Genomic DNA, 14,667 nt, shown 5'->3' on the forward strand with positions numbered 1-14,667 from the left:
GAGCTTTTAAAATACAGATTCTCAAGGAACAAGGATTTCTGGAGACATGGTCTGGGAGTCTGTTATCTCAAAGAAAGCCAAGCTTGGGGACCAGTTGCTGCCTTAAGAGAAGTTGGATTTGTCCAAGGATCACAGTTGACTTCCGTCTCCTAACAGCTGTGTACCCTTCCATTTTGACCTAACCATCAGTCAAACAACAAGCTAGCATTTTGAAATTAATACATGGTATAGTAAACTTTTTATTCTTTTTAATATGCGCAGTAGAGATGCTTTTGTGCTTTGACATGGCAGTTTTAGTAGAACTAAGGGAAAATATTTTACTGGTTTTAGGGAAGGTTAAGCCTCACTAAGTCCCCTTGTCCAGTGTCACCAAGGAAACAACTAAGTTGAGGAGTAAGCAATAAATGAAACTGGCTTTCTAGTTACTAAAAAGAAATGTCAAGGTCTAATTTTTACTGTGGTAAACAGAGTATTTATCATTCATTTAAAGTAATCACAGCTACTGTTTGCATACTCTAAGTGGGAAGAAAAAATGTGCACAGACCTAGAACAAGAACAAAGTAAAAAATGCACCAAGTGCTCTTATTATTTTCATCAGGGGTCAGGCTCAAACTCTGTCTTCTCTGGAGTTCACCTGATCCATGCCACATTCCCCACCCCCATTCCTTATTGTCCCTATTTTTTTTTGCATCCCACTCCTATTTTATTGTTATTTTTACATACTACTTACTAGAGCTGTCATTCCCACGAAGTTGTAGTATCACTGTGATAAAGTTTACAAAAGCTAGACCTGGTATATTATAGATTTTTAGTATTTGCTAGAAAGGGTCTAAGGAACCAGCAAACAGATTCCTTGTTTTTATAGATGAGAAAATTGGAGGCAAAGCTGTTGGAAAGACTTATCAATGATGAGCCAGTTAGCAGCCTAGACAGGACTTGAAGGTAGGCAGTCCACATCATGGAAAAGAATGAGAGTTGCTCCAGGGCTCAGGGCACCTGATTTCAAACCTGGCTCTGCCATTTCCTAGCTTTATGACCTCAGACAGGTTCTTCATTTCTCTGACTCTATAGTGAGAGGCAATTAATTATCTCTACCTACTACACAGAGATATTAAGAGGAATAAGTCACATAATATATGTCAGTAGTCTTCACTCTGGATATCAAGTAGAATCCCTGGGAGGACTAAACAAATCAACAAACAAAATAGATGCCCAGTCCAGTTGTACCCTGAGAGATGCTGATTTAATTGGTATGTGGTGGGTCTTTGTGATCAACACTTTTTTTTTTTTTTTTTTGTGATCAACACTTTTAAGGAAGTGCCCAAGTGATTTTAATGTGCAGCCAGGGTGAAGAATCATGAAAGAGCCTTGCTGGATGGCAATGGTCTTTATAAATACAGTTCGGTATTTACTGTGGCTTGGGAATTTTGCTCCCAAGTATTCAGTACAATGTCATATCATTAAATAAATGACAGAACAGGATCTATAGTCTATGTATGTATATATATACCTACATACATATACATATATATATACAAACCATATTGTTGAATGGTGACAACATTGTCATTTCTTATGTTGACTTAGAAAACTCTTTACATAGTAGATGGAACTAAATTTAGAATTTTAAAATTAATTCATATAGCCCTTCCCCATGGGATAACATTAAAATAAAACCAACAAAATGATCTTGTTATGAATTCTTGTTTGTATTTCAATTGTTCCCTAGGGCTAACAATTATGGACCAGAAACAATTGTTGAATATAAAACAGGTCTTGTTAGAAAAGAAAGTATCATGTGAAAGGCTGTAATAAAATAGAAAAAAGGTTCTGACATTAAAAAAATTACTGATTAATTCATTTCACCCTTTCTTTGACCTAAATCCTCCCATATGTATTTATCAACTTTGCAAACATAGTGATTATGTGTATACAGAGTTTGCAAACAAGTTCTAGAATGTTACTGCTAATCAATTAATTTCTAAAAGCCTTTCAAATAATCTTATCTTCTACACAGGAGTGATTTAGGCAATGAAAAAAAAAATCAATGAACTTCACATTGTTTGCTCTTCACTGGGAAGAATCATGACTTAATAAGAGTGGAGCTCTCCACGGCTGTTTGTAAGCACACTTATAAGCTGATATTATTTGACTTGAAGGCCTTATTACTGGCATGAAAGAGCATTTCAAGTGGAAGCCATTCCCTGTGAGAGCAGTTATATTTTATATAAAGATCATTTTGAAAATTCATGTCTGTAGTAAGAGATCCAGACGTTAATCAGCTTTTTTTTTCCCTTTAAAGTTATTCTAATAGGCTTTTGGATTGAACTAGGCTTTCAGCTTGTTGAAAGGTAAAATAATATTTGTGAAAGCCAGATCAGCCGGATCACAGAACTTAGAGAAAAATATATTTTTAGGTTGAGGGAAGTAGGATAATCAGCAATACTCAGTGACCTTCTGAAGTCCACACAGCTAGTGACGGAACCCAAACCAGAGCTCTTTTTGCTACCCCTCCTTCTGTCCCTAAATCTGGACTGACTCTGTCATCCAGCCCATCAACAAGGTGTCTCAGGATTCACTATGTACCAGGTACCAAAATATGTTTTTGGTCTCTGCTGAGACTTGAGCATACCCTTTACTTCTGCTCTGATGATTTTAGGAAATCTCCCTTTCCTTCCTTTGACAGAAACATTACCTGCATTGTTTGGTACCGTTTCCATATAGAAATGAAATTGTTTTCAGAAACTAATCCCTTTCAGCCACACAGATTTACTCTGATCTGTGGAAGCTGGCAAGAAATCAATTCACATTTTTCATGTACCTTTTGGCTGAAAAGATTCTCTTGCAGAGGATCTGGACTTTTTTTTTGCCCGCTCCGCACAGTTTTTGTTGATCAGTGTCCCAGAATAGATGTGTTTACAAGAGAGTGCAAGTGATATTTTTGTATGGTCTCAGCACAGGCATGGCCATGAGGCTGTATGTGAGAAACTGTCTCAAGGTGACCTTTAGAGCAGAGAATGAGCAGGGCACCAGGTGTGCTCATTACTATTAGAGGGGATTTTGCTTCTTGGCCTTTTAGAGAAGAGATCTAGGAAATAGAAGATCTGTATGCTTGTGTATATGTACACACAAGCATACAAATACATACACAAATACTCGTGTCTATGTGTATATGAATTTGTTTACTTTTTGTGTTTGTTTCCACTCCTCTCATTCTCACTGATTCAATTTTAACTTTGAATATGTAAGATCCTACGAGCGGTATCAGTCCCTTCCTTACCCTCTTCACTCAATTCTCTCCCACCCTTATAGGTAACCAGCTTCACTGTTTTCTGGGCTATCCTTCTTATATTTCTTTTTGTAATGATAAACAATATTTGTATATTAAAAAATTCCCATCCTTTTTTATTACACAAGAAGTAGCATACTATAAATGTATATATGCTTACTTAACGCTTTGCATTTTTCACTTACTATTATCTCCTGGAAACCCTGTATCAGTTCATAGAGCTCTTATTATTTTTTATAGTTGCATAGTACTGCCTTGTGTTATGTGTATATTGTTTTATTCAGCCAGTCTCCCATTCTGCATCATTTTTACCCTAAGTGACAGTGGAAGAGTTTCGTGTGATGTCAGGGAAGAAGGCGAAAGAGAAGACAAAGCAAATGAACACAATCATCATAGGAACTTCAGAAACATTATGCTGAGTGAAAGAAGCCAGACACAAAAGGCTGCATATTGTATGATTTTCATTTATATGAAATATCTGCAAAAGACCCATCTGTAGAGACAGAAAGTAGGTTGGTGGTTGTCTAGGACTGTGAGTGAAAATGGGAAGTGACTGCAAACGGGCATGAGGTTTCTTCTTGGGGTGATGGAAATTTTCTAAAATTAGATCATCAGGGACTTCCCTGGTGGCACAGTGGTTAAGAATCTGCTTGCCAATTCAGGGGACATGAGTTCGATCCCTGGTCCGGGAAGATCCCACATTGCTGAGGAGCAACTAAGCCCGTGCGTCACAACTACTGAGCCTGTGCTCTAAAGCCACGAGCCACAACTACTGAGCACACATGCCGCAACTACTGAAGCCCATGTGTTCTAGGGCACCACGTGCTACTAAGCCCATGTGTTGCAACTACTGAAGCCTGCACGCCTAGAGCCCGTGCTCAGCAACAATAGAAGCTACCACAATGAGAAGCCTGCGCACCACAACCAGAGAAAGCCCACGTGCAGCAACAAAGACCCAACGCGCCCAAAAAAAATTTTTAAAAAAAAAGTAAAATAAAATTAGATCATCACACAACTCTAAATATGCCAAAACCATGGAACTGTACATTTAAAACATTTGAATTTTAATGTATGTAAGTTATATCTCAAAGCTGTCATCAGGTGGCATGTATGGCATTCCTAACAGAATGTGATTTTCTCTGATTCGACCTTGGCTTAAAGACTTGAACCCACTTGGATGCCATATAGACTTAGTGGCAATGTTAGGCATCTCTCCCCCCAAATGATACTTTCTACTACAATGCTTCAAATAGGAAATGTATTTTTTAACAGCATTTTCTGCTTGAGGGACTTAGTGAACTGATAAACCCTAAGGAAATTTACTTATTTTAAACTAACTGTGGCAGAAATGATGGATTTAATCCCTTTAAAGAGATGAATTCTAAAGGACCTTATAGACCACTTGTTATGCCTTTTATTTTACAGATGAGACTCTGAGAGTTTTAAAACTAATTATGTAGTAAAGTTAGAAATGTAGTCCTCTACTCATCTGTTCTGCTCTTTAAATATTTATACTATTCTGTTATGCAGCGATTAAAATAATAATTATTAAGAGTCTGTAAAAACATGGAAAGCTGTTTACAATACAAATGAAGAAAAAGCAGGGTGCCAAATGGCTGAAATATCATGACTGCAACAAATATGTCAGCTATGTATTCATATTGAGGCCTGGAGCACAATAGACAAAAACAGTATGTGTGTTATGTAATGGGCTCATGGGTGTTTCTCCCTTAATATTCTTGAACATTGCTGCATTGTATCCAAATAAACTTCTTTTCTAAAAATATTAAGGCTACCACAGGGAGAATGTGATATCAGAGACATAGTTTGTAGCTGCCTGAATCTGTAACCTGCATTTGCAGACTTTCCCCGGATACCTTGCAGCAATGGAAATGTGTGTGATGAGGTTACATCACCCTAAGCCTCTGGCACTCTTCCTTTGTTTTCCTGCCCCTGGAATTTTGCCTTTTTCTCCTTGTTTCTCACCCTATTTTATGGAATCTACTGATCTGGCATGGCTGGTGAATGACTTTTATAGTGGGTACTGTTACCTATCTCAACTGAAGGTAGAACATGAAGAGATTATGCTGGCCCTTAAGTAGTTTAGCTGACACTGGAAGAATATTTTGTCTCTAACATGGGTGATTATTACCCAGTGGGAATGAGTTAGAAAGAAGGAGGTTTCTCCTTCTCTGGTTAGCTGTACAGCTCCAATGGACTGTCTCGTTTGAGGAAGGGAGAAATGGGTTTAGATGACTTTCAGGACTTCACTAGACTTGATTTTTTCAAGGTGACTGACTATGTAGATTTTTTTGTGTGATAGGGAACATCATGGAGAAAGCATAAAGCGACTACATAAACACTTTAAGCAGCACATTGTTTCATACCCTAGCTCTGCCAAGTATATTTTGATCATATGTACTTGTTCATGGCAACGGATAATGCTGGAGTTTTAGCCCATGGATGAGTTGGTGGGATAAATGTGAAGCTAGCGAATATTTAATATATTATTCAAACACACTCCCTCTCTAAGGGGTTGGATTCCACTTTCTAAAATGTTTGGGTTTCTTTGGACGATGCTAAGTGATAGGCGGTATTTATTAGCTCAAGTAAGTGATTAAACTTTTATATCACTGTGCTTTTCCTGTTAAAATGCTGAGAATATTGTAGCCATAGCAGTTCCATTTCAGGGAAAAGAAATGGGACTGTGAAAAGTAAAGGGAAAGAAGGGGCAGTGTGAATAAAGTAGAGGGCAACATACCAGATATATAGAGGGTCCTTTCCATAGGTCTGTAGTCTTTGCTTTAGATCTCTGATGGTACAGTTAATTCAATTTTCTGTTCTGGTATAAACAGTTCATTTTATTCTCTCTTCCCAAACAGACATCTTCCTGAATTATGTTTTTTTATCCCACGACTCCTTTGCTCAGAAATACCGAGTGAGTCTCTCTCTTATTGCTGTTGGATTTCAATCTTAGGCCAGCATTCCTAACCCCTGACACCTAGTCTTATCCGGCCCAAAGAATCAGATATCCTGTTGATCCCCTTTTAGGTCACTGTAGACAGAGGACCATCTTTTCCTATCCTCTGATCATACCCCTGCTCTTTCCTGTCCCCAAGCCTCCATTGACACTGTTTTATTACTACACTCAACCCCATCCCAGCACACTGTATTCTCTTTTTACTATGGACCCTCATGTATTTTTGTCTTGGCATTTATTTTTTAAAATATCAGTAATAAAACTGTAATAATAGCTACCATTTATAGTGTTTATATTGTTCCAGGCACCATTTTCAGTACTTTACATGAATTAACTCATTCAGTCTTCAACAACATTTCAAGGGGTAACATTATTGCCATTTTATACACAAAGACATAGAGACACAGAGGGATTAAATAATGTGCCTAACCTCCTACAGCTAATAAGTGGCAGATATGGAGTTCTATCCCAGGCTGTCTAAATCCAAACACTGTTCTGAATCATACCTCTAAACTACCATTTATAAGTTATCTTTTTAAAGGTTTCATGCTCTTGAAATTTTTTTTAACATCTTTATTGGAGTATAATTGCTTTACAATGGTATGTTAGTTTCTGCTTTATAACAAAGTGAATCAGTTATACATATACATATGTTCCCATATCTCTTCCCTCTTGCGTCTCCCTCCCTCCCACCCTCCCTATCCCACCCCTCCAGGTGGTCACAAAGCACCAAGCTGATCTCCCTGTGCTATGCGGCTGCTTCCCACTAGCTATCTACCTTACGTTTGGTAGTGTATATATGTCCATGCCTCTCTCTCGCTTTGTCACAGCTCACCCTTCCCCCTCGCCATATCCTCAAGTCCATTCTCTAGTAGGTCTGTGTCTTTATTCCTGTCTTACCCCTAGGTTCTTCATGACATTTTTTTTCTTAAATTCCATATACATGTGTTAGCATACGGTATTTGTCTTTCTCTTTCTGACTTACTTCATTCTGTATGACAGACTCTAGGTCTATCCACCTCATTACAAATAGCACAATTTCGTTCTTTTATGGCTGAGTAATATTCCATTGTATATATGTGCCACATCTTCTTTATCCATTCATCCGATGATGGGCACTTAGGTTGTTTCCATCTCCTGGCTATTGTAAATAGAGCTGCAATGAACATTTTGGTACATGACTCTTCTTGAATTATGGTTTTCTGAGGGTATATGCCCAATAGTGGGATTACTGGGTCATATGGTAGTTCTATTTGTAGTTTTTTAAGGAACCTCCATACTGTTCTCCATAGTGGCTGTATCAATATACATTCCCACCAACAGTGCAAGAGGGTTCCCTTTTCTCCACACCGTCTCCAGCATTTATTGTTTCTAGATTTTTTGATGATGGCCATTCTGACCGGTGTGAGATGATATCTCATTGTAGTTTTGATTTGCATTTCTCTAATGATTAATGATGTTGAGCATTCTTTCATGTGTTTGTTGGCAATCTGTATATTTTCTTTGGAGAAATGTCTATTTAGGTCTTCTGCCCATTTTTGGATTGGGTTGTTTGTTTTTTTGTTATTGAGCTGCATGAGCTGCTTGTAAATTTTGGAGATTAATCCTTTGTCAGTTGCTTCATTTGCAAATATTTTCTCCCATTCTGAGGGTTGTCTTTTGGTCTTGTTTATGGTTTCCTTTGCTGTGCAAAAGCTTTGAAGTTTCATTAGGTCCCATTTGTTTATTTTTGTTTTTATTTCCCTTTCTCTAGGAGGTGGGTCAAAAAGGATCTTGCTGTGATTTATGTCACAGAGTGTTCTGCCTATGTTTTCCTCTACGAGTTTGATGGTTTCTGGCCTTACATTTAGGTCTTTAATCCATTTTGAGCTTATTTTTGTGTATGGTGTTAGGGAGTGATCTAATCTCATACTTTTACATGTAGCTGTCCAGTTTTCCCAGCACCACTTATTGAAGAGGCTGTCCTTTCTCCACTGTACATTCCTGCCTCCTTTATCAAAGATAAGGTGACCATATGTGCGTGGGTTTATCTCTGGGCTTTCTATCCTGTTCCATTGATCTATCTTTCTGTTTTTGTCATGCTCTTGAAATTTAACCTCTTTAAGTCAAAGTCTCCTTGTTCTCTGCTTCACCTCATTATATAGCCATGTGCATGGTGCAGGGGGTGACTGTGAATATCTGCTTACTGATGTGACCTAAGGTCAGTGGCCAAAGAAGTTCTAATAGATTTTTCTGGGAGTTTTGGCTTGCGTGGTTAGACTTGATGATTTTATCTTGATACACTGGCTGTCTTCTGGTCTCCCTCTAATTACTGGTGTGAGATGGTCAGGGTGACTGTCAAGAATTCAAATCTGTGGCTTTCATTACCTAAATGAATGGTGCTCAGTGGTAGGTAAATTTACGAATGTGCATGAAACCAAATCTCAAATTTTGCTCGGGTCTTCAAAGTAAACATTTTAAGTTTGCGTGTTTTTTTTCTTAAGCAGTATTTTATTACTTGTATATTTGGTATGTCATATGAAATGGGTAAGAGCAACCTACACTTCACCTTTCTTGCAGAATCAAATCCCAAAACCATGCTTGATTTTATGCAGTTCTTCCTTGATTTCTTTGGGAGAAGGAAAGGCTCTGCATGGAGGAAATAGTGGAAGTTGGTTATGTTGAAGTTATCTTGAGTACTCTGTGCATACAATGTTAAGCTTCGGGATCAGGTTTTTTCCTAGTAAAAACAAGTTAGCCAAAGAAGCCGAAGTTGGAGTTGTGTTTCTTTTGTTGGAGTTGACTTGCTGTGTTTCTTTTATCTAACGGTAGGCTGCTTGATCAGGTAGGTACTCAGAGCCAGTTGTTCCTAGTGCTTTAGTGGTTGCATCTGTGCCTATGTATATTAGTCGGTGAAACAGAAGCTGTTTCTGGCTGATGCAATGAGAAAAGGGCGTTTGGAAGAGTGTTGTATAACTTGGAGAACCAAGGGGAAAATGGAATAATTTGCCAGCTTCAGGAAGAGTAACTGTGACAACTGTAACATCTTGGGGAGGCCAACCAGGAGTGTCTCTTAAATCTTGTACTTTGAAATGACTCAGTTCTGTTTTCATTCAGTGCTCTACTCAGGGTGTATGTTCCTTGAAAGGGAGTCAGATTTGCTCTCAGCTTAAGTCAGGTGGCCATTTCTTGCTTGGGGTGATTGACAGGCCGCCAAAGGCACATGGAATGGGAAAGAAGTATTTCCAAAGGAAAAGTGGGTGCAATTAACAAAGAAAGGGAAACAGACAACACCAATAGATACAAATGCTCACTTCCATCAGGGTTCATCTCAAAGAGGAGAATTTAAATGATAGCATTAACTTGGATAATAAGTGATTTGGATTTTATCTGAGTTCAATCACCAAGTTATTTCTCTACTTAGAAAATCCTAGCAGCTAAATTCATTAACAAATATTTTATGTTTAATTGTGAAAACTTGATTTTTTTCCTCATCACTTTTTTTTTTTTTTTTGCGGTACACGGGCCTCTCACTGTTGTGGCCTCTCCCGTTGCGGAGCACAGGCTCCGGACGCGCAGGCTCAGCGGCCATGGCTCACGGGCCTAGCCACTCCGCGGCATGTGGGATCTTCCCAGACCGGGGCACGAACCCGTGTCCCCTGCATCGGCAGGCGGACTCTCAACCACTGCACCACCAGGGAAGCCCCTCATCACATTTTAAAACATTTATTTAGCTGTTTTCAAGCATACATAAAATTATAATGTGAACCCATATACAACTTCAACAATTGTTAAAACATTTTGCCAGTCGTGTTTTTGCTAATTGCATTTTGAAGCATTATCATAAGATGTTTTTACTGCTGGTTATATAAAAATTCACAAGTTTTCACATGAAGTCTGAGAACTTGCTTTATGAACATAAATTCAAGCACCAAATTATCATCGATCTTATACCAAAAGGCATGTTGCCAGATAGAGCAAAAGATGCTTTGTTCAACAGTAATGCATTGTTTATCTAGAAGTAGCATTTTATTTCTATCAGTAAGGCTTTTTACTGGTTTAAGCCCGATGAATCAATTCTTTAACAGCTGTCTCTTCAGATTACCTCTTCTAAATTTGTCTTCTGGATCTTGAGCCTTTAGGGTGTGATCAGAAGTTTTATTTGACAATAAGGTTTCTGAACACCAGGACTCACCTGCATTGTGTGAGAGCTGAATGTACTCTAATCTTGTTTGCAGTTGAAAGATGCATGAGTGTCATGCAGTCCGGGACACAGATGATCAAACTGAAGCGTGGGACCAAAGGGCTCGTCCGGCTCTTTTACCTGGATGAGCACCGGACCCGCCTCCGATGGAGACCCTCTAGGAAGAGCGAGAAGGCAAAAAGTAAGACTAACTTTTGAATTCTCTGTTTGGCTTGACAGAGTAACACATGGGGTTCTATTGGGTGGGCTCTGAAACTTCAGATCTGTAGACTTTTCATAGTTCTGCAAGTTTTAGGGTCAGTTGTTAGAGAATGTGAAGAGACAGAATAAGTGATGACCATTTTTACTTTTGTTAATTCTTTGGAGGAATTTAAATCCATAGAAAGTTTTCTTATCCACGATGCTGTAAACGGTAATATTTCCCCTGTGTTGGAGACATATTTTTGTAGTTGGGATATGAGGTTTTATAACTTGACATCTTTTATTTTCCTATGAAAAGTAAAGGACATCATAAATCCAGTGGGATTTAAAGTGTTTTGACATATCCTGAGCACAGTTAACTGATGAATGAATTAACAAAATTGTTTCAGTGATATCAAGTAAAATAGCATTGATCTGTCTCCTCTATAAAGCCTCTCTCCCACACCTTCTACACTCAGCACCCAGTCCTGGCTGAGTCCCCTGTAGTGTCTCTCTCATCTGCTCCCTCCCTCCTGTTTTCACAGGGGTCTTCTTTGTCTAGGGTCTCTTCACCTTTCTGGTGGCCTATTACAAAGTCTCCTAACCAAGCTCCATTTTGCTAGTTTCTTCTGCCCCTATCAGACAAGATGCTTTCCTCTTCAGCTCATAGACAACCTCGACTAATTAGGCTTTCGTGATACACAAATTTATTCTCTCACATAACAAGAAACTCAGATTGGCCGGCCTCAGGCATGGGACATTGAGTCTCTTGTTCTGTTTTCCCTGAGTGCCCTTGGCTCTGTCCCTTGCGTGTTGACATCCTGGCTTCACAACTGATAGGATGGTGAAGATGCAGAAAGGAACCTTCTCTTCAGTGCTTCCTTTTCAAGAGCGAAGAACCCCTTTCCACACCCTTCTCTCAAAGCAGGGTGCCCATGTCTCCTTGGTTAGAACTGGGTTATGTTCCCAAACCTAAAGCAATCATAGGACATAGAAGTGGGGCCACCCCATTGGCTTGGACCCACTAGAAATTGCCCGGGGGCTGGGCATAGGCTCATTTCCCTGTGAGTCATGTGGAGAACGAGTTAGAAAGACAAATTGGGAACGTGCCATTAAGGCAGAGCAGAGGCGTGGACGGTGTATATGGGCAATCAGTAAGATTGCAACCCTTCTCATTCATGCCCCCAAACAAGCAAGCAAAAAAAAAAAAATGCTGTCTTAGTCTAAAGTAATCCGCTCTGCAAGTGCTTCTGTGACACACACTGGCAGCATTGCTCCACTACCTAAATAATGCTAATCTCTGGTCTGTTACTTCAGCTCCTCATGATCTAGCCTCCAGCTCGATTTATCTCTTTCCAGCTTTATCTCCCATTACTCTCCTTCTTGAGCTTTTCAGTCCAGTGTAAATGGCCTATTCAGCATCTGTGGAGCGGGCCTCATGTTTCTGAATCTTTGTGTCTCTTTCCCTTGGCTGCCACTGTGTTTTCCCCTCTGCCTCTCTAAGCCCTGCTCTGCCTTTACCCTCATAGCTTTCTCTCTATAAATCCCAATCACATTTAGCTATGCTATTTGGTTACCACCAAATTTTTTTTTCCCTTCAATTTTTAATGGCTGTTTTATGCATATTGTAAAACGTCAAAGTTGGCTCTAGGTCTTTGTATGTTTTCCTGGCATAAACGTATAAACTATACATTTGACATATTCATAGCCCCCTTTTCTACCAACCTTCTTGTCCTGCTGGGCATATCTGTCTTCCTATCATAAATTTCAATACCCTGACGCAACACCCAGGAGGGTGTTGTCTGGCTGTCCAGGAGAGTAAAGTGGTACATGGAGAAGGTTACTAGCAGGAAATGACAGAGCTTGTATTTCACATTCGGGCTTAATATCACAATTAACAGACAGTGAATTTTATTTTTAAATTTTAAGATGATTTTGCTTTGCCTACATATCTTCACCTGCCACATAACTGTGGATCTCTTTCCTCACAGTACTTATTGACTCCATTTACAAAGTCACCGAGGGTCGGCAGTCTGAAATATTCCACAGACAGGCTGAGGGGAACTTTGATCCCAGCTGCTGCTTCACCATCTACCATGGCAACCACATGGAGTCCCTGGACCTCATCACCTCCAACCCTGAGGAGGCCCGCACCTGGATCACAGGCCTCAAGTACCTGATGGCCGGCATTAGTGATGAAGATTCCCTTGCCAAAAGGCAGAGGACCCACGACCAATATCCTCCCTAGAACTTTAATTCTAAACTGTGTGTGAGTGAGTGAGTGTGTGTGTGTGTGTATTAGACTATATTTTTTTCCCATAATTTTGAGGCTTAAATCCACTTTCCTTGCTGCTTTTTAAATTTAATTTAATTTTTATTTATTTATTTTTGGTTGTGTTGTGTCTTTGTTGCTGCGTGTGGGCTTTCTCTAGTTGCAGCAAGTGGGGGCTATTCTTGGTTGTGGTGTGCGGGCTTCTCATTGCGGTGGCTTCTCTTGTTGCAGAGCACGGACTCTAGGCATGTGGGCTTCAGTAGTTGTGGATCACAGGCTCTAGAGCGCAGGCTCAGTAGTTGTGACGCACAGGCTCAGTTGCTCCGCGGCATGTGGGATCTTCCTGGACCAGGGCTCAAACCCGTGTCCCCTGCATTGGCAGGCGTATTCTTAACCACTGTGCCACCAGGGAAGCCCCCCATTGCTGTTTTTTTCTTTACCCTTAGTACCTTTCTGTCCCCTCCTCACTCCCACCCCAAGTAAATGAATGCATAGAACATGTAGAAACTTAAGCTTGCGTGAACTGAGGTGCAGACTTCTTCTGAGGGGACTGGATTTACTTTCACAATCTGTGACATGTATGACCTTTCTGAGCTCAGTTTCCTTATCTGTAAAGTGAGAGTGTTAGGTTCGTTGACTGTTTTGGTTCCCTTCCTCACATTTTGAATGGTCTTAAGAATACATGTTCCCCCTCTCCATGTAGGAAATAGTACCACTTCCTTCCTTGGGTGTCATTGGAATGTGCACCCTAATTTTTTCCCAGAGTGGTGGTAAATTTGTGCTGCTCTAGCTATAATCCCTCACCAAGGGCATTGTTGGAGCAGACTGGAAATATTCAGCCCCTGAAAGGATGTTGACAGTGTAAAGGTCTAAGCTGATGAGCCATGATGTTTTCATCCGTATTCACAGCATGCAGATAAATGCAACTGGGATTCATAAATGAACAAAACATAAACATAGGAATTAACTTTCTGTGCTTTTTCCTGCTAGTTTGGTTCCTAACTCCTTTACATTTGATAAAAAACAAATACTGAATCATTGAGGATGCTTTCTGGTGCAAGCCACAGAACCATACTAACAGTGCCTCAAACAATAAAGAATATTCATTTTCTCATGAACAAGAGATCTGAGATAGAGTGGTTTCAGGGTTAGTTAATTCAGTGGCTCATTAGAGACCTAGGTAATGTCATTAGAGACCTAGGCTCTGCCATTCTCAGCATGTTGGCTTGGTCCTTTAGCTAGCTGGCTACCCTTTGGTCAAAGAGAAGTGCAGCAGTTCTAAACACAGAGAAGTCCTGCCCAGAGGGAACAAAGTTTCTTCTCATAAACGTCCCCCCATTTTTTTTTAAGAGCAAAGAAAAACTTCCCAGGAGCTCCACAAAAGACTACCTCTCATCAATGGCCAGAAATGCTATTACAGGCCCATTCCTAAACCAACCTCTGACAAGAGAAATTAACATAATTGGACTTTGATCTCAGGACCCTTTTTGCATTTTTAAAAACTGAAGACCCCAAAGAGTTTTTATGTGGGCTCAATCTATTGATATTTGTCATATAAGACATTAAATCTGAGAATTTCAAAAATATTTCACTAAAAATTATAATAAACTATTACATGTTAATGTATTTTTATGAAAAATAACTTTCTCAAAGTAAAAGAAATTAGTGAGAAGTGTGGTATTGCTCTACTCTTCTGCAAGTTTTTAAGGTTTTCTATGTGTGAGATCATATTATCTGCAAACAGATAATTATACTTCTTCCTT

The 14,667-nt window shown here is 39.6% G+C and overlaps 1 protein-coding gene across 1 annotated transcript in view; it reads left to right on the plus strand.

Annotated features, from left to right (window-relative positions):
• Positions 1 to 14,667, plus strand: part of PLCH1 (phospholipase C eta 1) — a 234,914-nt gene that overhangs the window by 113,320 nt on the left and 106,927 nt on the right. The window contains exons 3-4 of the mRNA XM_029214972.1: positions 10,487 to 10,633; positions 12,624 to 12,867. Coding sequence (XP_029070805.1) covers positions 10,487 to 10,633; positions 12,624 to 12,867 — 391 coding nt within the window. The remainder of the gene's footprint in view (positions 1 to 10,486; positions 10,634 to 12,623; positions 12,868 to 14,667) is intronic.

This window comes from Monodon monoceros, unplaced genomic scaffold (assembly GCF_005190385.1).
Source record: "Monodon monoceros isolate NGI ecotype Baffin Bay Population unplaced genomic scaffold, NGI_Narwhal_1 Super_Scaffold_11, whole genome shotgun sequence".
Taxonomy (NCBI): Eukaryota; Metazoa; Chordata; class Mammalia; order Artiodactyla; family Monodontidae; genus Monodon; species Monodon monoceros.